The sequence below is a fragment of the Cornus florida genome, unplaced genomic scaffold, assembly GCF_030987335.1.
Source record: "Cornus florida cultivar Cherokee Brave unplaced genomic scaffold, ASM3098733v1 CherokeeBrave_3.0.0_Hap2_Chr01, whole genome shotgun sequence".
NCBI lineage: Eukaryota > Viridiplantae > Streptophyta > Magnoliopsida > Cornales > Cornaceae > Cornus > Cornus florida.
The window spans coordinates 64,844,738-64,870,110 of NW_026775571.1; the positions used below are offsets into that span (position 1 = coordinate 64,844,738).

Below are 25,373 nucleotides of genomic sequence, written 5' to 3' on the forward strand. Positions count from 1 at the left end.
ATAAGGCATCCACTTGCCTTATTTAGGTGAGGATGTTGCTAAAAATCAGCAAAGTAGGCTGAAAACATAATGCATTTACCAAAGAAAGATAAGGAAAATGTAGGACACATGGCATGATTTGGACCTTCCAGGTAGAATTTCTCAACTGCTACTGCAACTGCTACCTTTCCATCTAGGCAGTTCCAAAATGTGGAAAAAGGCTTACAAACATGCATTCAATCGCCAAAAACCACAATTTATCAGTTCTAGATCATGGGAGAACATGTTCTTACATGTGTCAACACTATGAGAAGACTAAGGAAAACATGGGACACATGGCATGATCCGGACCTTCCAGATATAATTTCTCAATTGTTGCTGCAACTACTGCTGAAACTGCTGCCTTTCCATCTAGGCAGTTCCAAAACGTGGGAGAAGGCTTACAAACATGTATACAACTGCCAAAGACCATTATTTATCAGTTGTAGATCATGGGAGAATATGGTTTTACACTTGGCAACATTTAGAGAAGGCTGAAAGATCATAGGACACATGGCAGTCTGAGGAAAAGCCACGTGGAAATTGCTGGAGCTGCCACATCAAGCTGCTGTATGCATGGAAGAGCTCTATAAATAGAGCACTTAAGGCTAGTTTGCAAATCCTGCTTGCTCAGCCCAAACAACACATTAATTCAGCATCTTTGCTATTCATGTATGTCTCATTTCCACAATGAATTTACATTATGTCTAAACCTAGCACTTTGCTAGTCCATGTACTTTCCATTCCAGCAATGAATTTATATATTTTTTATGTTGAGTCTAGTACTTTGCTATTCCATATAGCATTCATTTCAGCAATGAATTCTCGTAATGTTTGAGTTAAGTCTAACACTCTTTTCGTTTCTTCTAGCCGAGCCGAGCACTGTATTTCCTTGTCTCTAAATTTTCAATCATACACTTCAATTCTCTAAATTTTCAGTCATGCACTTCCTTTCTTACATTCCAAGTCCTGCACTTCAATTACTTTAATTTCAGCACTTGTACTTCAATACCATCTTCATTTCTATTAGCCATAGAATAGTTTGAAGTCCTTGTTCAAAGGCAAAAAAGACCATTCGAATGTAGCCATTCTAGACCTTCGTACAATCACCTGATCCCTATAAATTTACAACTGGATAGTTGTTCGGATTTTTACTTTAGAACTACTGTAGTTCCTGGCACGCCCGCACCCCACGTTATTCTATTCCACCATTCCACATTCCACACGATCCGAAGAGCAGAATCGGCGCTTTCCTGCGAGCCGAACACCTACAGTGAAGATTAGGATAAGTTACGCTTTTAATGACTCTTATACCTTAAAATTCAAGTGGGGTATGGTAGGATACTCTTAATTAAAGTCACCTATATGAATGTGAAGTGAGGCCGCTTCTATAAAAACTATAAAGACTAAGTTTTGTGGAACACTCATTGAATATCAGTTGTTGTTTAGGACCAAAATGAACATAACAATGAGAACCAACTTTGTGAGGAAGGGAATTGTGTGTTTGCTATTGTCTTGGTTTAAATCAACAGCTGAACAGTTCAAGACATCATGTTCACTGGTTAGCCAGTAAATCTGATAGTAATACACTAGGAAAGGTTCATGGCCAAAAGCTACCTATCCTAGTGTAATAACTTTCTGACTATACTCTCTCTAGTGTTTGCATGATCATCTTTTGCATTTAAGCAACCAATCTCTATTCATGTGGGGGATTGTTAGAATTTTTGAATGAAAATTATTTCATCAGTCTTCAACAAATGCTTTTGACTTAACAGGCATGATCACAGGTTGATTGTGGGATGAAAAGATGCAACTCAAAACCAACAGACATAATCTATTCAATGTGAACCATTACAACATACTATAATGGTTGTGTCCAGTAATGAAGAGACACATATAAATGGTTGTGTCCAATGATGAAGAGACACACATAAATGGTTGTGTCCAGTGATGAAGAAACATGTATAAATAGTTGTGTCTAATGATGAAAAAGACACACCTAATCCGAAAAGGCAATTCTATTTCTATAAATACCCCCTTGGGATGCCATTAGCAATTCGTTCAATTCATTTTCTTCTCTCTCCCTCTCTAGACTAGAACCTAACCAAAGTGGGTTCAAACCATAGGTCAAGTGGTCCAAGTCACTTAGACCCTAATCCAATTTCATCGGCTCATATTAAGATTAGTCCGAACCATTTGGTTAGGATTGCACCCAATTCAACATTTATACAATATAGATGCATTTTTGAGTCAAAGAGAGTATTACACAGTGCACCATATCCACAAGTTTATAGTACTGCTACTGGTGGATGTAAACCATTGTATCCTGGGAGATAAGCACCACAGAATCCGTCAACACTATGTGAGGCATAAATTGTCTCAAGGACATAGTATCCAATACTAGTCTCGATTTAAGTTCTTTATTTATTATTATTATTTTATTGCTTTAATTTGAATTTTTAATTAAATATCAAGTTGCATATTTAATTAATTATTTTTAGCATATTATTAATTATTTCATGGCATATTAGTATAAGATTAGTTATATCTAAAATGTCATTTGAAGCATATATTTATCCAATAGTTTTCTTTTGGGTTCTAAAGAGATTTTATTTTGCATAGATGAATCCAATTTGAAGGAAAAATAAATAAATAAATAAATAAATAATAAAATAAAATAAAATAAAATAAAACAGTTTCTCTTTGGGTTTTGAATTGATGTGAGATTTTGTGAAAGATTTGTGGTTATTTTGAATTAAAGAATAGTCTATAGATGGTTTTTTTAACTTTTTAGACGAGGTTAGAATCGCGATATAACTCTAAACAAGGGCCTTTTTGTTAACATTTTATTTTACTGATAACAGTAATGGAGTGCCATAAAACTATTGGTACTATTGCGGAGATTCAATATCTTTAACCTATCTATTCATATTAGTTTAGTCTGGCTATTTAGTTTTTCATTATTTAATTTCCTATACTTTATTTCCAATTCCAATCAATTTTATTTTTTTGTTATATCTACTGCATCCCATTTATTTGCATCACTTGAGACTTGGTAGCCAAAGTCGCTCATTTATTTCAAATCATATATTTAAACCAAATAGGGAGCATAATTTTTTTTCAAAACCAACAAGATTCTTCTTTTGCAATTACAACCACCAATGTATTATAAAATTCACCCAAGATAACATACAATATCTTATCAGTTAATTGATATAATATCACAAAATACATCACCAATCCAAATTTTTAGGCCTAGCATACAAGAAAACATGAAAATTACTTGAAATTACACACAGACTTTGTGTTGCCTTAACCACTTTCACCAAGAGTCTCAAAGACAATACAGAGCATCCATTATTGTAACTGCATCGAACTCAAATGCAGTTAAATTATTAAAATACTACTAAAAGGTGGCTCATTATCATTGTTTAAATTTTTTATCATCCTCCGAATTCGAATCGGATATTCCATTGAATGGCCTAACGTGTATTCCAATCGCATCCACGCAATCACCATACCTTCCAAAGAATCCAACAATCTTGCCAGCAGATAACGGGGTTATAAAATCAATTCCTTCTTCCTTACCATATGGTCCATATATCTTTTTATTGCTGTGGAACGTAAGAGATTTCACAACAAGATATGCCTTCTGATAATACCCACAATACCCTGATATTGCAACCAGGTACTCGGTAGGATATTTCAATAACACCTGTACGATTTCAATGAACAATGATAAACTTAGGTATTACAACAAATACCGATAAACCACAAATACAATAATAATAATAATAATAATAATAATAACAGAAAAATGTAACTATCACTGCGAAAATTGGCAAAAATATTTCACTCAAAAAAAGAAGGAAATTACAAGTTTTCAAGCCCACAATCTTTTGTCTCTCTCAAACTCCCAATTTCGTCTTTCAATGTTTTCTCATATCACACTATAAAACCAGGTTATAATAGAGAATAGAATCCAGTTCCATGATCTGCGAAAAAAAAAAAAAAGTTCTTTTTTTCCACTAGTAAAACACAATAATTGGATCAAAATCAGATCACAATAGGATCCGGCCGAAATAAAATTCACGTCACAAATTTATAGGATTGTATATTAAGATATGTATATATAATTGTATGCTTCATAATGTGGATTGTCGAGTCCTATGATATGTATGTGTCATTTTATATCAAATATATTATTCAAATCAAAAGGCAAACCAAAAAATAATAATAATAAAATAAAAACATTGCAAAATAAATGCTTAAGAAATATAAGATTCAAAGTATTGATTTGTAATATTTTCATTCACTGCAATTACAATTGTCGTTGATGGATTTTTGTATTTGTATTTTAAAAGCGATGCATGATAGGCGTCTCATTATCTATGCCACATTGGGTAACTGCCCTATTTTTTTCATTGATTTAATTAGTCTAAATCAATTTAGCGATGCATGATAGATGGAGATTGGAATCTATTTAAGGGGAGGCATATTCAACATGATAAAGTAAAAAAAATAATATTAATAATCTGACTAACATGACAACTATAAGTGAAGGCAGAAATCCTAAATATATAATTGCAGTCACAGTGCATTAGTAAGATCAAATAGTAAGTCAGTATGCGCGTAAAATATATCGTAAATAAAAATTCAAATATATATATATATATATATATATATATATATATATATATATATATATAATGCACATTTTGAGTTTATAAAGTTTTTTTTTTTTTTTTTTTTTAACGTTTTGAGTTTATAAAGTTACAGTAATAAATTTAAATAAGAAGAAGAGAATAATAATAATAATAAATAAAATAAAATAAAATAAAATAAGATGAGAAAAAAAGTTATGAGTACAAAATGAATAATTTTAAGGAAAAGGAAAAAACAAAAAATACAAAATACAAAAGAAGAAGAAGATGAAGAAAAAGAAAAGGAAAATGAGAGAGAACTTTGGGGAAAAAAAAATAGGGTTTGATTGAAGAAGAGGAATATAACTTTTTTTTTTTAAGAGAATGAAAGGAAAATAAATAGTAAAAATAAAAGCAAGAAAAAAAATAAAGAGATATTTTTAGCAAATAAAAATTTTAAAGGGGATATTAAGCAAAATTTCTCACACACACACACACGTGTGTGTAAAAATTATATATACAATATATTGGACGGGACGGGGAGGGGCGGAGCATGAAGGAAGGTGCCCCCAAGCTTATGTCGCCTCTGTCTCTATTTATATGATATGATTTGAATCTTGTCTTTAAGATAATAAATATGCATGCATATATGATCAAGGATTAAAATAACCAATTGTAGAAGCAATAAGTGGGGAAAACAAAATTGTAATTGCAATAATTAATAAGTTGAAATGATAATGATGTTCGAGTATATGCTTAGTGTGAAGAGGACCGGGAACAATTGATAGATTTCAATTCCCTAAAGTTTATGCCACAAGAAACTGACTAAAAGAGGATTTGATTAATCGATATACTTTCATCAGTGTGATGTGAACGTCACTTGAAGATTTGAAACTCGAAATGCTAATGTGGCTTAATTAGATTTGTTTAAATCGTTTTAGTCACATAGTTTAATTTTCTTCTTCTTCTTCTGTTCCTTCCTTCTTTCTGTTTTTTTTTTTTTTTTTTTTTTTTTTTTTTTTTTTTTTTTTGGAAAGATATCTCTTTTTCTTACTTCACAATATATACATATATACTATGGTACAGTCCCTAATGATTTATTTATTTATTCTTATTTTTTGAGATGTTATGTTGTCTACCTAACTAGATTTCACAAAACATGAGACACATGACACATAGAATCAAATAAATTTGTAAGTTAGTCGCAAATTTAAAAATTAAAATATATATATATATCTTACCCTGTGTGGTCGGCCGGCTTTACCATCATGCCTCTTTCCCGACACTGGCTTTCCTTCATCATCATAGACAACTTAAATGGAATAAATTTAATCTCCAGAGTATATAATTAATTCTCTAACTGTGCTATAAATTCCGTCATTCCACTGAGTGGTGGTTCATAACAACCATAGGGTCCGAAAGTAGCTGTCAGCTCCTTTGCCATGGAGTCCTTAAATCTCTGGATAAGTGTACTACTTCAAGTTTGCATGAGAAAGTAATTTGATAATATATATATATATATATATATATATACACACACGTATATTATATTTATGTAATTCTGCAATTCAAGAAGAAGTAGAAAGGCAGAATTCTATGCTGAGGAATATGGATGCTTTCCACAGCTACCATCCCTTGCCTTTTATAAGCAATTAAAGTTATAAGGAGGACGAAAGTGTATGGTCCAAAAATAAAGTTGAATTCTCAGTTAAAGTTTTATTCTCATCTATCATTTTGTACAACAATTCCGATATCCTTATCTTCTCCTACTTTTATAAATATTCTTGTGTAAGTAATTCGTTGATGGAGGTCACTGTTCTTCGCTCTGCTCACGCTTTGAGAACGAATTCGTCCCAAATTCGCGAACTCAATTTTCAGAGTTCGCAAATTCGAATCTAGAATCCACGTATGGGGACAATTCGTGTTTATGGACGTCGAATTCACGAATTCGAATCTAAACCCCCTGTATTGGGACAATTCGTGCTTGTGGCCTTTGAGTTTGTGATTTCGAATCTAGAAGGACAATTGGTTTGTGCAGATCATGACTAAAAAGCTAGAAAGCACAGATACTTTTACGAAAAAGCCGTATCCGTGTCGCACCCGTATCGGACACCGACACTTTTTGGATACGTGTCCGACACTTCATATATGTGTCCATAAATAAAATTTAATTTTATTATTTTGAACACTTCGTTGACACTTTTCGAACACTTCTTGAACATTTTTAACACAAGTCTATCCACTAATCTTAAAAATAATATGAATACTATCGTGACAAAGTAGTAAAATAATGGTATATATGATATAAAAATCATTACAATAATGACATAATTTTATTTTCTAATTCATTTCAGAGTAACTCTTAGTATAAAAATTATAAATGAATTAAAGTTTTATAATATTATTTCTGAATAGATAGTATAAATTTTATTTATTTATATGTATTCGTGTCCATGTCGTAACCGTGTCCTACTTTTTTAAAGTTTGATGAGTCAACATATTCGTGTCGTATCGTGTTTGTATCTCGTATCCATACTACATACCTAAAAAATAAGAGGCTAGTTGATGGGGGTGAGAATTGAATCCCTTACTAAGTATCAGACAATGGGTCGTGCTTGTGTTATGAAATACTCTCAAACAATACAACTACTACTTTCTAAAACCTGATTGATAAAACACCAATAACTAAAAAAATCATTACTTTTGAACAAAGAAGCACAGATACAGATATGAATACAAAACAAGGACATGATACAACGACTCGTTAAATTTAAAAAAGTAAAACAAACACGGTATGAACACGGTTAATATAAATATAAATTTTCATTTATATATTTAGAGATAATTATAAATTCTATATTAATAAGTTAAAAGATGACACTATTCAAATATCAAACAGAATATATTATATTATATATTATATATGATAGTACTATAATATCTCTGCTCCTCGGAGGTTGACCACTTTCATAATATTGTTTTCAAAATGTCGTGTGCTTGTTTTAATATAGGTCAAAGACTATAGGATGTATTGGTCGAGTGTTCAAAATGTGTCGGTCTAAAAACAATTTTTGTTATACATATAGAGCTGATTTTTGTTATACATATAGAGCTGAAGTATGTCCGTCACATAGAGGTTTTGGTGCAGGTCCTGCATTTAACATAAGAGGTAGTCACTTTTGAGATTCACTAATTGGAGTAATCTCATGATTCTCATCTAACATAACCTATAAATTCAAGGGTAAATTTCACTTACCTCCTAAAGTTTGTCAATATTTCAAATAAACCCTCTCTACATTTCATAATCTTTCTTGCCCCTTGAGGGTCTGGTTTATGTAACCTATTGACCATTTTGCCCTTCTAATACATGAAATAATAACAAACATTTCATGGACAAACCAGTAAAAAAGTACTGACATGGGAGGTAAGTGAAATTATGACATGGAAATCTATTTAAATATTGACAAACTTCAAGAGAGGCAAGTAAAATTTAATCCTAAATTCAACGTGTTAACAATTCAAAGTGTTAACAATGAACCAATCACAGCTGTGAAACCCAACAGAAAAGTTCTTCCTTTGGCCTTTGTGTTTTTTTCTCATTGGTCTCCTTTTGTTTGATCATATCATTTATGAGCCAAATGATGAACCTTCATTTGCTGGCTTCTTTGTATAAAATACAATCACAGTCATGTACATGGCCTAAGCCACATAATCTTTCTCAATGGGTGTCGCTCTCACGCTCCGCGCGCGATCTGACTCAAATTCTCACTATTTATGACTTAATTCTACTGCTCTCACACTCCCACTCTCGAATTTGCTCTCGCTTTCGCTTTATTTGACTTAGTACATGGCTTCCCATTCGCCTAGAGTAGATCAAATAACTTCAGTAAAACGTATTTTCTTCATATCAGTCAATTGTTACACTGGTTACAAGAATAAGAACACAGTAAATGAGTTTAAAATTTACAACCAAAAAAACAAAAAAATACAGAATATTTGTCTTGATAGATTATTGGTTCACTGGGCAAACAAAAAGGTGAACCACTAGGGAACAGAATCCTAACAAACATAAAGCATGAAGCAACCAAAATATAACTTCTTGCTGTGTCACAGACACTCTTGAAGAAAATGGTTTGATAAGATCCACAAAAACCAGATTCATACAAATGTGTGGTACCTTTTGCAAGTATCAGACGAATTGCTTTAGGAACTCTGTAGCCACAAGCCTTCCTCGTGTGTTCACAGACAACTTCAATTCGCTTATCTCTTTATCCATATCCTGCAATTTGAAAAAAAAAACACAAAAAACACCAAAAACCATAAACAAAGGAAATATCAACAGACAGAACTCAATTAGCACCATCATGGATGCTTGGCAAAATTTGGACCCACCAAATGTTTTCCAATTAAATATAAATGGTGCAAAATTAAGATAAACAGGCATTACCATAAATTTTGCGCCCCCATCTCTCCCTTATAGGAACTTAAACCCTCAAGCTTCTAATTGGAAAGTAGAGAAGAAGATAGAGAAAATATGATTTCTTCCATAAAGTAAGATAGATGAAATATTTACAACAAAAAGAAAACGGCATATACATGCTAATGGTCGATATTATCATATATTGACTAATGATATCATCACATCCTAAAGACTTCTGAATTCCAATGTACAAGCAACTAGTTTAAGTGCTCGAGAGTTTGTGTCAGATCTGAGGCTTGAATGCACAAATTATTTGATACCCGCAGCAATTATAGCTTAAACAAATAAACAAACAGAGCAAGCCGGGTACAATTCTCTGAACAGCAAAATTTCTTGTAAAACCCATGATTACTTGGAATATAGTTATGAAAAAAGTATAACGTTTTGAATAACTGGGCCAGATTGTGTAATCACAGTATTAAGCAGTCAGCCTGGCTTCAAGCATGTCTAGGATTGGTATTCTCATCATCAACCTAATGGTTCATAATGTTTTTGCACCAGCAGGAGCTAGAAAACGCTATAAAGGTAAAATACATTCTACCCATTATGAAACCCACTCCATAAAATAAGAACCACTAGAAATGATTCAAAATTTTGATAAGATACATTTATGAAAACATCCTGCCTCAATCCCATATGAATGGGGTAAGCCACATGAATTCTCTCCTTCCAAACTTTTCCATTACATGCCAATTTCACCTACTATATTTAACTTTTTAAAATAATTTTTAATAACCTCATCCCATGTTATTTTTGGCCGCCCTCACAGTCTCTTACCTTCTATTACAACTGATCGGCATGTCACTAGGTCTCTGATAGATATGTACAAGCCATATATGTCTACTCTCTCGAATTTTCTCACCAATGGGTTGCCACACCTAATTTTCCACTCACACTTTCATTAATGACCCTATCTCCTCTAGTTACTCCACTCATCCATCTTAACAGTTCCATTTCAGCTACATGCCTTTAATGAAATACTGAAATTGGTATATTATCGAAAGAAAAGCAATATAAACTTATAAGTGTGGTTCTCAATATTCTGATAAAACCTAAATTATTGCTTCCTCTCCACTAATAGTGCCCACCCTTTCAACCCGTTCTACAAAAATAGGATTCTGTGTAATAAGCTATTGATAAATCCACCATAAGGTCGATCAACGGCTAAGGTTCCATTTGTCGTCGTGTCAGTGGCAGGTTTTCTTGGGGGAAAAACTGCCTGTGGAGGAATACCTCCTTGGGATAAGAGAATATAGCTAAAAGGAGAGCCAAAAGAGAATCTCTCAAAGGAAAGAGTCAAACATCCACTAAAACTTCAGTCAACAAAAGCCTTATATTTCAACTCAAAGTCTGCTAGTTTTTAACTGGGAACATGACTAATTTGTGGTGGAATTACATGTACATCCCCCCATTGATGCATATGCAATGAAGTATAAGAAAGCAAAAGCAACTTTAAGATTTAATAGAGATCTTGCCTCCATGAATTGCACAATAAAATCAATCAACTTGTGCTTTTGCATATCCTCACAGTGATAGTTTGTAATAAGAAAGCTAATGTCATATCCCTGCAAAGTGAAATAACCAAAAATAGTATCAACCTAAATGTCATATCCCTGCAAAGTGAAGCAAATATAAAATAGTATTCAATCTAGAAGTAAGATGGAGGAATCATTACATGTCACAAAAAGGAAAAAATTTAAGCAAAAAAAAAAAAAATAGAAATAATATGGTAAATTTTGTGAGTCGGACCTTATATGTGCCATGATCTTAATTATGATCGAGAAAAAGAGTAAATTAAATTGTGGAATTCCCATTTTAGTAGTGCTGAGAAATCATCAAGACCAAATTGGCAAATACATAAAGAAAATAAACTGACAACTCTTTGTTTAATATGTAATTTCCATCCACTATTTCTAAAACGGAAGAGCATTGATTTAGGAAAAAAAAAAAAAACGGAAGAGCATTGCCAAAATCAATTCTAAAACTTTAAATAAATATACATATTCCATATATTAAAATAAATAAATAAAATGTACTCTCAATTGATTAAGAATTCAATTAACTTATGTGATTACTCACTCTAATGATAACGATCCTACAAGTCATGTGGTTTGAAAATATATATATCATTAAGCAAATAAGCTAATCTGTTTTCCCTCGTACAATTCTAGAATCACCTCAATGCAGTAACTGTTCAATGCCTGCATGTTTCTAGAATCAGCCAAATGAAATAACCATGTTCAACCACAGTCCCATACATGCAATCACTGTACAGAGGGTATTTACAGACCATGTTGCAAGAGCCCCAGATGGGATTTTGCTCATTTTCACACATTGGCTAACGTGGGCACAGCATAATACAACTCAAAATGAGGGGCCCAAGATACATTTTGCACTTATTCTTTTGCAGACATTACATAAAAATTTAATCACAATATCACATCACCATCTGACTTTTTATGCATTGTCTGCAAATGAGAAGTGTATCTTGGGCCCTTGTTGCAGAGTTGTGTCCATGTTATACAACCCGCATGTGACATTGGGTGAAAATAGTAAGTACAGATCTTCAGGACCATTGCTTGATGCTGTGGTAAAATCTCAGGCTATTAAGTGTGAAATTGGGTGCAATTACGAGGGATCAGGGCAGCCATTTTTGTACAAATAATACCAAATGTTAGGTCTGTACTATGTTTCCCCCACCCCAATCCTCAATGAACGAGGAACACTGGATAAGAACCATTGTAATAGTATATAAGGTGCTATTTGATAAAACTGAATTTTAGCCACTGAAATTTTAGTGCTGAATGAGTAGTCTTTAAACTTGAATTTGTAAAACTGAAAATTAAAGGATGCGTTTGTACAATTGATTAAAGCTTAAACCACCTTTTCGCTTAGTAAATTCAGTATTCAGTGAAAGTCTATTTTCTTTGACCTAAAATTCAGACTCTTTCCAAGTGATAATGAATTGCGGTATCAAACGCAGTCCCTAGAATAAGCAGTTGATATTTTCATTCTAAAATATTCAATTGGGTTATCAAACAACATATATCTCCATAAGCTGCTAATTCATCCAAAGGGTCGAATGTTTTTTTGGGTGAGAGATAAAAGTAGAACTGAATTTAAGGATATGATAATCAAACGATCTAAGGAACTCGAGAATAAATATGAATTCTATTTTAATAAAAGAAGCGCATGTATATTCATATTGGGTTTATATTGAATATAACTAATATGTCCATAGTAATTCGGTTAAAAAAAAAGGTATGGGTTAATTGGGATGAGCAGACACGATTATGACACGGTTAATTAAATGATTCTAATTGGATTAAACATGTTGAGCTCCAAAACACGAACACAATACAATTAATTAAGCTGGTTGACACGATTATGACAAGAATATGATTAAGGTCAATCCAAACCCGCTAACTTTATGTCGTGCTTGAGTTGTGTTGGCAAGTTGCCACACATAGTTATAGCCATGTAGCTTTAATATAAGAAGCCAATGTATGATATTAAAATTCTGTTTTGAGAGGGTTTCCCAAAAAGTGTTTCCACACAGATCGGTCGATCGAGACATTGATTGAGTGCCCTTGGCTTTGTTTTCATTAATCAAGACTTCAATCCAAAGTCACTGTCCAGGTTTCGATTTTAGACATTACTAAAAAATTCATTGGAAATTATTAATAGATCGAGACTTTGGTAATTCAGGTTTTTGTTTTATTTTTTTTATTTTTTTATTTTTAGCAAAAACTCCCTGTTTAAAATCTCATTCAAACTCTTAGAATAATTTTAAAATTAAACCCTAATTTTGAAAAGCATTCTAAGAACAGTATTTTGAGCATTTTAAACATCATACCTACTACCTAGAACATGAATGGTATGTAAGGTCTCAACTTACCTTCTCCTAGATATATGATTGAGCTTGAGAGATTTATAGTGTGTTCTTAGTTCTTCTCATTTCCTTCTTATGGTTTTAACAGATGACTCATGACATTTGACACAAGTTACAACCCCAAGTTTTGAGTAGGAATTAGCCAACACACGGCTCAATCACCTAACACGTATCAGTGCAAGCATCACTAATAAGATGGTAACATGTACAATTCTTTGCTTAAACACCACATTTTCTAGATGACAAAATTAAAACAAGCTTCCAATCTTTCCTAAGCATTACTTAATCCTTGATAGGAATGGTTGACAATATCAAAATTGTAAATATAATATTTTTCATTCATCAAGAACGATCATTCGGATTTGGAACCAATTCTTACCGAATTTCATAGTCTATCAGTCTTTATCTAATAATTGGAACTCAAATTGGGTGCACTTCAGATTTAAAGACAAATACTCATAGTTCCAATTATGATACAAGTTTGCACCCAGTTCATAATGCAGTGGAAACGAAGAGGCTTGGTATACATATGGATCAAAGAAGATTTAAGATAACTATAAGCTGTGTAGCACGAATTCATATGCACTCTAATTTTGTTGCTTTACAAAGTAATAAGACGTATGGTAAGTCTCTAGAACCTGCTATAAGTATGAAATTAAATTCTATCAATATAAGATTCCTAGAAGCAATAAAATCGTATCAAAATACAAACCTCATAGTTTTATAATATGAAAACTACAAGACCAGCACTTTATGAGATTCGAATAGCACTGTAATGGCCGATCATCAGATATATTCACTGCATGACTAATGTCAGGTTTATTGGAAGCAACATCTAAAGCAATATAAAAAATCATGCCCCCCACCCCCCCCCCCCCCCCCCCCCCCCCACAAAAAAAAAAAAAAAATTAAAGAAAGGACATCAAATTCAGCATCCATGCCATCATTGTAACAACCTAATATTGGCATTCTATTTTGTTTTCTAGACAATATTGTAAATATTATTAAAAAAAAAATTTATTGCCAGTTAATAAACACAAGCAGCACGAATGTTACATAGACCAAAAAAAAAAAGAGAGAGATTCATACCTGCACTGGCTTTCTCCTCAACACCTGAAATGCTTCTGCCCTCATCGACAAAAATCTAAGAAATTTTTTAGTTAGTATGTTTTCTAGTTCATCTGCTTGCTTTACCTATAAGAAAAGAATATAAGGTGATAAAAGTTAAAAAAGTTCATTCAATTTTATATATTTTATGATTATGTATTAATGTGAAATGTCCTATATAAAGCACAGTAGGAGTGAAAGAGACGGAACATGACAAAAGATTGATGCTAGAAATGAAAAAAAAAATGACAAAAAAGGATGATTCAGTACCTTTTTCCAGTAAATATGATTCAGTACCTTGTAGCAGTTAAGAAAGCTCTCTCATATGTCAATTTTTTTAGCTTAATATGTCCTACGAGCTAATTTTTAGGTCAAGCTACAATGAATGAACTTATGAACTCATGTTTGAGGTTTGGGCTTTAACGATTTGACATAGAACAACTTTCTAAAATGTTCGAGGTTTATCCCATGTGGCTTGTTTTTCGAGACTACAAGAAAAATGCCTCCAATTCCTGCAATTACTGCTAAAATTCCTTGAACTCCCATGAAGGTCATGAAAGGCATACATACTGTGAACTATAGTCCATGTCTCTTACGTCTCTTTAAAAGGGTGTAAAAGCAATCACTTGGAAATGGCATATTGGCATCTTATTCATATGTTAACCGAAAATAGGATCAACATCACATCACAAAGACTGGAAAACAACTATATCTATTTAAATTTGCCGAAATAAACACCTCAGCTACAAGGTTTTATATGTTTAAGGTTCTGAAACAAATCATATTCCCTATTTCACATAATGAATTTTGGAGCCTTTTGCATGTTGTTGGAGGATTTAAATATTAAAAGTTAAACCCTCTCTAACAGTTTAAGCTTTTAAAGTAGATGATTGTTAACACATGTAATTAGGCTTTCAACTTTTTGAATTAACTTGTTAAAGCTTGCAACAGTATGTACTGATAATATATTGGAAAACAATATATATATATATATATATAGTTTCACTTGTAATTTTCCCCAAATTTATTTCCAAATATGAACAATTTTTCTCACCCCCTTCAACTCGACTCAACAAAGCTTCAAAATTGTAACTACTTAAAGTTGGCTCTTGAATTACTTTTTTGCCAGTTACCATCTATCTGGACCTTAGAAGACGTGTTCCAATATCCATACATACGAATATCTGAAAAAAGAACAAATGGGGGACATTGCCTACAGCAATAGTAAAAACTTGGATGCAAGCATGAGAATATTGGTTTGAGTCTAAGAGTGCAAGTTTTGTGCAAATAACATCAAAAGTTTTACATATATATATATATATATATATATATATAAGAAGCCAATACCAAGTTCAAGCGCAATGAAAAATTTATAAATCCAAGTATTCAACCAAAGTTACGCCTTCTACTTGCAACCCTAAATTGTTGGTGGCACCATTTTATGCAGCACTAATGCAAAACATTCTCAGTGCATTGACAATACACAATTAATTTTCAAAATTATGTCTGATTGATCCTCATAGCAGCAATAAACATCAAATGAGGGTCATTGCTTGGGGCATTGTAAAAGCCTTACACTGCCAAGTGCGATAATGTAGATTTAAGTTTCAAAGCAATCACTTTGTGCAAATAATGACAAACAAATCCACCTTCCTAATACCACGCATAAGCAAGACCAGCATGGGGTAATGGTCGGATCATTCTTATATGCCAACATATATATTTCACTTACACATTAATATAAAGATGATAATTATTGATAGCCAGCAAAGTGGAAGTACACCAGGCAAGTTGTATTATATAAAATTAGATATAATCACCATGACATGTAAGTTATACGGGAAGATTAGATGGCACCATGTGCTTTGAGAGTTTATTATCTCATCCATAAGCAACAAAAGGAAATCAATAATATCCAAATATACATCAATTCACTTCACCTTGAGACTTATGCGCACTGAATTAATAGAAGTTTCGATTAAACATTTTTCAGCCTCATTTCGACATATCAGAACCTGAGACAGAAATTGCCAAAATAAAATACGGTCCATTGACAAAAGTTAGAAATCAAGAAAGAACACTTAAGAGTTTACAGGCTCAATAACCCACTACCTTCAACACTCCAATAAAAAATAAATAAATAAAATGCAATCACTTGCAAACTCCAAATAATGCATGAGATATCAAAATATAGCAAATTGGGAGCTAAAGAAAGACAGAGCGAGGTACAACAGCAAAACAATAATAAGCACAACATTTATGGTTCTCTCTCGCTGATGGTGGAGGCATTAGGTGGAAGGTTTTTTTCCTTCACTTACATCAATGCCTGTATCATTGTTCAGTCAACACAGGGTGGAAGTTCCAACTAATAAAATATTTTTGCTTCACCTACACATTTTCAGCCTATATGTGATCATTCATAAAGACAGATAGGGGGGAGGGAACTGATATCAAAGTCCATATGGGGGAGGGAACTGACATCCAGGCAGCCTATTTGTCACTGAACTTTTTATTAAAACCATACATCAGAAAAGATATCCAGTCACAGTGAAAATAAGAAACTTGATTTAAGAGACTTCAACAACTCAAAAGTCAACTCTTATAGATCTCGAAATCAATGAGTTGATCCATAAAGACACAGCTAGGATTAAGCTTGCTGGTTCTTCTGGTTCTAGGTGCTTGTGTGTTTGTGTATTGTTCAATACAAAATTTGAGTTCCTAAGCACTGATAAGATGCAACCTCAGCAACGATATGTTAAACATAGTTTGACTCAATAAACCATCAGCCTGAGTAGACACGCAGCTGCAATTTACACTTCAAATGACTAGTGACACAGGCATCTAACTCAAATTGTTAAAATTATTAATGACAAAATCTCTCCTCCCCCAAGGGGAGTTTGAGTGTTCGATCCCTGCTAGGGGCAATATTGTGGGTCGTGTACATTTGCTTGAACTTTCAATATATATATATATAGCAAGGACAAAGCCAATGCAAAAACTTAAGCTAATTTTAACTTTTAAGACAAACTGAAATGCAGGATAGAAGCCTTGGCATATTTAGGAAAGTTTAGTCCTGATGCTTGTCCTGGGTTTACTTAATGATCCAGTAACAGTCGTGTTCAATGTATTCAAGATATTGACTTCTGTTGTCAATTCCTTCCTCATGAAGTGGCTCTAATAGAAATAAATTATCTCATCATGCAGAGTGCTTCTCAATCTGGGAATTGATGTATGGGTTCCATTTCAAACTAGAATCTACTATAACAGTACAATAGCACACAATACTATAACAACTCTGTAGCATGGTACTGTGGAGGTTACTGTTTGCTTTAGCATAACTTTTGGCCCTTGAAGGTGCTTCTATCTTCTCATCCATATCTCTGTTAGACCGCAAAAATTGTTTGAATCCTCTCAAAACTCGTCAATTGATCATCGGAAGAACACAAATTTAAGTATCATCTATTAAAACAGTAATATGAATTTTGGTGAGTTAGTTTAAGGAAACGCTTCCATTTCTTTGACAATTTCATGAAACCAAGACTGATTCAGGAAAATATTCTCATCAAAGTCATCACCCCACTTCATAAAAGATGCTATAGCCATCAAATGAATCATGAATTATCACAAACAGAGAAAAATAATGAAGAAAAAATGTAGAGAAATTTCGCCTTCAAATGAAATTCCATAGAACTTCCCATAGTACTGATCCTTTCCTAAAACAACTATATTAAGTAATGAAATCTGACATTAATTACCTTTATTTATTTATTTATTTTATCTATTTATTTTACTTTTTGAAATCACTATCATCAGCATTAGTGTTTTAATTACCATTGATACTTAATATTAGTAATGAGCAAAATTTAATGGTTATTATAAGAGGGGCAAAAGATTGAAGCAAATGAATGGCAGATAAGAACTTCAAGCATAGACTGCTTTGGACATTAATGATGAGCAATAACTTTATAAAGACAAACAACAAGCAAAGCTACATCTGCAGTGCACATAAAAGAAATCAATGATAAATAAGTAACAAGTAACTCTAGGTATTGATTGAGTCAGGGATGTTTGGAGGGTCATTCCTCTTTGTTTATGGTGGGGTTTGTGGTGTGACAAAAATAGGAGATCCTTCGATGGAGAGGAGACTCCTATTTGGTCACTCAAATACAATATACTGTATACTTTATTTTTATTTGTGGATAGCTTAAAGCTACAGTTGCCGCCTTTAGCGTCTTGTGTATTCTTTTGGAAGCGCTCCCCTCTTGAGCGCCTTTTATGAAATCTTATCAAAAAAAAAAAAAAAAAAAAAAAAAAAGAAAATAAGAAATTTCTACAATTCTTATTTGAGAACAAAATTACAGGCTACAACATTCTTTGCTTGCTTTATTCCTTTCCAACTAATGGCAACATAAAAACTAAAACACTGAACGTGCTCCACTATTAAACATTCAGGTAGCACTTGGTCTCTATACATATTCTAAAGAAAGGAACCTTAAACCCTCTCCTCAGAAGGCCATAAGAAAAGGGGGGTAATCGTTCATGCTGGCAGCAGATTTCTAAATTATTTCACTAGCCTGATGCAATCTCCATGGACTTTTCATCTTTTGGGAAACTAAACAGATACCATCACCCAAAACACAGTTAATCAAAAGTTTCAATGTATTGACATCTATAGAAATCTTAGCCTTTAACAGTGAATGAAATCTTGACCTAGTTGGCAACTCTACATAATGTCAGTTATAAAAATTCATGAATACAGCTTTTTGAAACAAAAGTTGCATGGAGTAGGAGCAGACTTCACAACTTAAAAGCTTTACTGGATAAATGGAAAACAACTTTAACACAAATCACGGTAAAGAAATGAAAATCAGTATTATATCTAGTATCAACGGAATGGTTCTTACAGGGTTTAGCAGCAGTTCTGCACTGGTCCTGAAAGATACAAAAATAAATATATAAATAAACAAAACCTTCCACATGCAACATTTTTCTGCAAAACTGAATATTTGCATGGCATTGAGGTTGGACATGTAAATGAAAACTGTAATATACATATATTCTGATGCGAACAATGCATAACTAATCATTTCATGTTTTTCATTGACCACTTACAATTTTATTCTTCACCACAAGTGTGATTTTCATAGATCAACCACAAGTGTAAAGTTCATATTATTTAGAATTAGATGTCAAGCTCTGTGCTCTCATTCACTATGATATTCTTCCACACATATTACTAAAGATGCCCAGTTAATCTGCTTTAGGAACTCCAATTACCAGCTATCAGATTTTACAAGGAACCTGGAACACTAATATTTTATTTACAGACTAGTTAAAAATTTAAACATGTAAGAAATGTTATACATATTTTTCATTCTTGTGCCAGGATGAAAATAATTTGATATGCAGTTTTGTGGCTGTTTCTTTCACTGTGACTGCAAGTGCTTTACTTGTTAAGGAGATAATAAAGAAGAATTGGCTACTATCACCAGCAGAAGAAAGTAAGAGTAACTAAAGAACCAACCACAATGCGTTAACATACTTCAGTTCAACCTCTGGTTTGTTATGCCTTTCAACTTCTTGACACGGGAAGTTCTGCAACCACAACAGAAACATAGGGATTATGACCAAGTCATTGCGTGATTGGTATAATTGTGCAAAATAAATTGGTTGAAAGGAAAAAATACTTCCAATTGTACCTCGCCTTTAAGGCAAACAGAAACTTCACCTAAATCTTAAGTCTTAATAATGTCTAACAACCAAATTAGGATAATTAGCTAGTGAGTCCACTAAATATCACCAGAAACACATCAATAACAAGATTTTATATCGTACTATAAGAGAATAAAATTCAATTATGGCACATTTGTGAAAGAATGTAATATGTAATCTGATATTTGGCCAAAAAACTAACTTTGCTTGCTAGAGTTTAAAATAATTTTAAGGAAACAGTAGAAGTGACAATATGCTAAAGGATATATTGCTAAGTTCTTTGAGTATTTCGACTCCGTTTCTCTAGTTTGTGAATGATATGTGCCTCTCATTGGTTGCTTTTGTGTTTTTGTATTCAAATCTATTCCATCTACTAAATTATCCTCAAAGGAAGTAAAACTGTACACCTTAATTCCGAACGAATTTAGTTCACAATACTAGTTATTAACTAATCTTGCATCTTCCCAATTGATATTTGATATTGCTCAAGCTTCCATGAAAAGCTATGATGGAGATTTCCATCTAGAGATTAAAAGACTTACCAACACAAAATAAGACTCACAGAATACCGTGGACAACAATATAATGAATAATCCCTTTAAATAAATAAATAAATATAAATATAAATATAAATAAAAAATAAAAAGAAGAAGAGGAGGAATGGCTTAACTTACTAGAAAATCCATCTTAAAGGGACCAATGAGGTAACAGAACTTGTAAGCCATAGTGTTACAGGGCTAAATTACACCACGAATTTTTGCCTCTGCAATGGCACTTGGGGCCACCAAGTCTTAGCTAACACAACAACACAATACACACAGTATAGAAATGTAAAGAAGGCACACACAGTTTACAGGGACAAGCCCCAACCTTTGCTCATGTTAAACATATTACAGAGGAACATGAGTTCGTACAAGGAACAACCAAAGCTCACACCCTCTTCTCTGTTCCCTCTACAAAGCCCACATTAGCATTATATAGGCCACTCTCAAAACCGCCCATAACTGTCCACTAAGATGATGGATGACACCCCCATCCACCTAGGGTCGTGCTGGCACCCTCCAAATGTGCCAGCACTATAATGCAGTTGACAAGCCCAACTGCTAGACTTGTTGGCATGTTCTGCTCATGCCACATAACCACAAGAAGTTACATTCTGCATAGTGGAAGAAACCACCCCCACCATAACCACGAGAAGTTACCATGATGAGTGGGAAGTGCTAGTAACTTCCCCCAACCGACCGAGCCCACTAAGCCACCACCTCTTGCAACCGCAAGCCATGACTTTGTGTTGTCCATGCTCTAGCCACATCTGAGTCAACCTTGTGAACCTAGCCCAAGCCAAGTCCACCAATCTGCACCCACATATATATGTCTCTGAGTGCACGGCGTGCCAAGCCATGCACGCCCGTGCGCACGCTCGGGTGCACACCAAAGTGCACGCCGGCGCACACACTAGTGCCCTTCTTCGCACGCCATGTTTGAACCCTCATGCGCCCGTGGCTGTACACCCACCTGGACGCTCGTGCGCACGCCGAGCTAGACGCTCGCGCACACTAGGTTGGAGGCCTGCCCGCGCGCCCACCTGCACGCCCGCACACGCGCCGCTGCACACCAGCGCGCATGTCGGTGCCAACTTGTTTGCCCTTCAATATCTTGGATGCTCCCCACTTGTGCAACCATCTTGGAGTGGTGCAACACGTGCCCATGCACGTTAGCAAAGCCCTCTAAGCAAGCCATGCCATAGCCCAACCGATGTGCTCAACAGACCCCCCCCCCTAGTATAGTCTTAAGGAAATCCAGCACTCTGACAGTAGTAAACATCACCCATGCTTGAGGAGTCATAATGGCCTTTTAAGCCTTTCCCGACATCCAAATTAAATGCCGTCTGCGCCAACCAGCTTCTATGGACTCAAGGTACCTCCCATAAAGATCCCGAGTCAAAACTCCAAGTTTCATTTTTCACCATATTTACGAAGTGCCACTGGGCACCCCCAGTGCACGCCGAGCATCCTTTTAAGCATTCTGTGTGCACGCTGAGCATCTTGTGCACGCTGACAACCCATTGAGCATCCTCATGGCTGTCTAACCAAAGCCAAAGTATTCCCAAGACATGGCATGGCCTTGAAATGCCCATGTCTTCCCTTGGACAACCGTCAAGGGGCTAACACATAGCTACAAGATAAAAGCCTTGCACTAATTCGCTAAATAAAAATCTGGTATTTCAAATGTGAAAAGTGCCTTTAATATCATTAGGAAACAAGTTAGGCTTAGTTTACAACAGAAATCAATCCTAAGGCTCAAATTGTTCAATAGATATAGATACATACATATGAATAGATATATAGTAATCGATCCTTTTATGATTTACAATTTTATATAAAAGCATAGCTATGATTAAGGCTCTGCTGGTTGCATTTTCTAAAAATGCATAATGTCAATCCCTATTTAGGCTCTGCTGATTGGATTTTATGCATGTTTACAGTTCTGAATGACATTGTTGAGGCCTAGGTAGCAGACAACAAAATTCAAGGAAATAAAAGGCAAGCTTTATAGATGATACGGCTCCATGTTCCAAACAGATGAGAAAGGCTAAACAGATTTGTGCTGCCAAATTTAAGGAGCAGAATAAGCTGCTGAACCTTTCTTCTATATGACTTCCCAGAGGTATTTTTGCCTTTGTTGTTGTTGTGCCTATGAACAAGAAAAATTAATCGGAAACTTATTTGTAATGGTACTCTACCTTTTGATTAAAATACGTATTCAACATCTTATCTAAGTAGATTAATAACACATTTTCGAACCAATTTGTTGTCCCCTAAGTCCCACATAGATGTATACTTAAATTTAATCACATTGAGCAAAGAGCTTCCCACCTAATTCATCAAAAGAATGGCATCCATAAGTAAGCTAGCTCTTGAATTTGTAAAAATCTTATGATAGTCCATTGACAATATTATCGTACATGTGGGGCTAAGTGAGTGACTTGAAACTAATAAATATTACATGGTCATAAGACTTGTAACAAAAGAAATTCCAAATGCACAGTCCCATGCCAAACAATAAAAAGGAGAGTTGAAAATCAAGATAACTTAGAAGGGATGTCCCAAGCAAAAGAGAACATCGGAAAGACCATAACCGATAGCAAATAAATTTATGTGTCAAATTTTATTTTGATCTAATCTAAGAATTATGTGGTTCCATTGAAAAAATCGCACATTTAGGACCTGGTGTTACAAGGGTTTGAACTGACCAAGCCTGATATACCTTCAAAGTATACGGGGAAGAAGTGATTCGAACTTTCACAGGACAACAAAACGAAATCTGAAACCAATGCAATCCCAGTAGAACCAAATCAAAACTGCTTTATCATTAAAGTGGACAACTCTGTTGCCTGCGCACTGCTAATTATGCAAATTTGCGAACAACAATCATTTAACTTAATATATTGCAATAACCATTTCAAGCATTATTGGTTATTTTATCACTAATCAACCACCACCCTCCATGCACTGATATCAAACATCACAAAACCAGCCTCTAATCTTATCATCAATATCAATAATAGCAAAATAATACATACCTGCAAACACATGGCAGCCTCAAGAGTGTTTCTTATGCAAGTCAAATACAATCGTAGTGTGTTCGCCTGGAAATGTTAAAATTATAAGTACTTTATGATATATGGGAAAGCTTAAATTAGAAACATTGACACAAGACTTGTTAAGTTGGGAGTATACAGCAACAGAATTTATCATAATGTGTTTGGCTGCTGAGAAAAAGTAGGATAAGAAAAGAATTCAAAGCCTTTGAAATCTTTAATATTTTATTATAAAAGAATGAAAATTATCGGCCAACCATGCTTTCAACAACTATTTTGCTTACTTCAGGTTTTTTTCCCATTGATCCCAAAACCGTAACTATATGAAAAAAAAAATTCGATTCCAAAATCCCAAATTTCCTTTTTTTTTTATTTCCAAAATATCCTCATACCATACAGGCTAATGCCCCCCATTGGTGGAATCCCAAATTCTATAGAACACCGTCTGGTAAACCAATAAAACAGAGAAAAATAAAAACAATCAAATTATGAATTTTAACGTTTATGCTAGATAGGTTTCGATTAAAAAAAATAAAAAAATTCAGCTCAACTAATCATCAACTGAGCGGATTTTTGAAGTTTTATCGGTGGCCAAACAGTTGAGAGTACCAAAGTTACTTTTCTTTATGTTACAATTTTCTCAGCAACCAAACCGACACATTCATATATATATATATAGAGAGAGAGAGAGAGAGTTGGTATTACCATCGATTAAATGCGCGCAAAAATGAATCGATGGAAGAACGGCCTCTGCTACAAGTAGATCAGTTCTTAGCTTCGATTCGATGTGCTTGGAGATGCGATTTTGTACTCCCGTGTACGTTAAGGGAAGAAGTTGCTAAAATGCGCCTCGTAAATAGAGAGACGTGTCGTTCAAAAAACATAAAAGTACGAAAATAAAATATTCCGACCTGCCGGATTCGAACCAGCGACCTAAGGATTATCTGACGGCTTGCGACCAACTACAGTCCTCCGCTCTACCAACTGAGCTAAGGTCGGTTTTGAAATGATTCTCATAAACAAAGCTAATATATGAAACAAACAAACTGAATTACGCAATATGTAAGTTTGAGGGTCTAATTATATATGGAAATAAACCACTCATTTGGGTTTTAACTATGTATTATGTAAGGATATAGACAACTGGCGTGTATCATGAATTTATGACAAGGTTTACTAGAATATATACTTGTGGTTCAGTTTTTCCATAGAAAAGGAATGAATAGTTTCTCAAAAATTGTTTGGGTTTTAACTATGTATTATGTAAGGATATAGACAACTGGCGTGTATCATGAATTTATGACAAGGTTTACTAGAATATATACTTGTGGTTCAGTTTTTCCATAGAAAAGGAATGAATAGTCTCTCAAAAATTGTCACTTTAATTTGTTTTTATTTTACAAACAAAATTTGTAGTTTATTGGTATTTTTTTTTGTCTCTTAAAATAGAAAGTTGGATGATTCAAGTCACGAGTTAGCATATGAGTTTGTTTCTTTGTCAAAGAAATAAAAATAAATAAATTGTATTTTACTTTTAGAGAAACAAGAGCTATACTTCTTATATTCGGTGTAGCATAAATATTTATTGAAACTCTTGCGATATTTGATGAAATCAATGAGTATTTTTTCCCTCATATAAAAGTGCTTTCTTGACTAGTTTCGGTAAACATAAAATACTTAATTTGTTGTCCGCACCCCCATACCTCTTAAAGAACAATAAATAAGTCGAGAAAGCACTTTACAACAAAATTTGAAATTAAGGAATTGCACACCAAGAAAAAGAAAAATGAATAATTGTAGAAATGTTTATATAAGAATAAGATATATAGCAATTTTATTAAGAATAAGAAACTGGAGAGGATTTGACATTACTAGTCGCTTGATATTAGTAAAAAACTAAAAATCACTACACTCTAAACT

The 25,373-nt window shown here is 33.8% G+C and overlaps 1 protein-coding gene, 1 long non-coding RNA gene and 1 other non-coding gene across 4 annotated transcripts; all 3 read right to left on the reverse strand.

Moving 5' to 3' along the window:
• Window positions 1-3,203: 3,203 nt before the first annotated feature.
• LOC132299017 (uncharacterized) lies at window positions 3,204-6,283 on the reverse strand. Its single transcript, XR_009480003.1, has 2 exons — window positions 5,903-6,283; window positions 3,204-3,733 (listed from the first exon to the last, which is right to left on the reverse strand). It is a non-coding gene; the product is annotated as an uncharacterized LOC132299017 (long non-coding RNA).
• A 2,260-nt stretch (window positions 6,284-8,543) lies between these two features.
• LOC132299023 (actin-related protein 2/3 complex subunit 4) lies at window positions 8,544-24,366 on the reverse strand. Of its 2 annotated transcripts, none has more exons than XM_059795447.1 (8): window positions 24,159-24,366; window positions 23,436-23,501; window positions 19,665-19,735; window positions 19,045-19,072; window positions 16,081-16,155; window positions 14,123-14,227; window positions 10,617-10,706; window positions 8,544-8,940 (listed from the first exon to the last, which is right to left on the reverse strand). In XM_059795447.1, exons 1-8 carry the CDS (start codon window positions 24,159-24,161, stop codon window positions 8,851-8,853), a joined length of 528 nt encoding a protein of 175 aa, XP_059651430.1. In that variant the 5' UTR covers window positions 24,162-24,366; the 3' UTR covers window positions 8,544-8,850. The 2 variants fall into 2 exon arrangements, with proteins under 2 accessions (XP_059651430.1, XP_059651438.1); XM_059795455.1 differs by having other exon boundaries at window positions 19,683-19,735; window positions 24,159-24,356.
• On the reverse strand, window positions 24,359-24,452 carry TRNAY-GUA (transfer RNA tyrosine (anticodon GUA)). The gene is made up of 2 exons: window positions 24,416-24,452; window positions 24,359-24,394 (listed from the first exon to the last, which is right to left on the reverse strand). It is a non-coding gene; the product is annotated as a tRNA-Tyr (tRNA).
• Window positions 24,453-25,373: the final 921 nt, after the last annotated feature.

Coding starts and splice junctions, on each gene's coding strand:
- LOC132299023 (XM_059795447.1), bottom strand. Junction 14,228..16,080: donor CAGTGCGCATAAGTCTCAAG/GTGAAGTGAATT, acceptor CTTTTCTTATAG/GTAAAGCAAGCAGATGAACT. Junction 8,941..10,616: donor TTATTGTGCAATTCATGGAG/GCAAGATCTCTA, acceptor TTCAAATTGCAG/GATATGGATAAAGAGATAAG.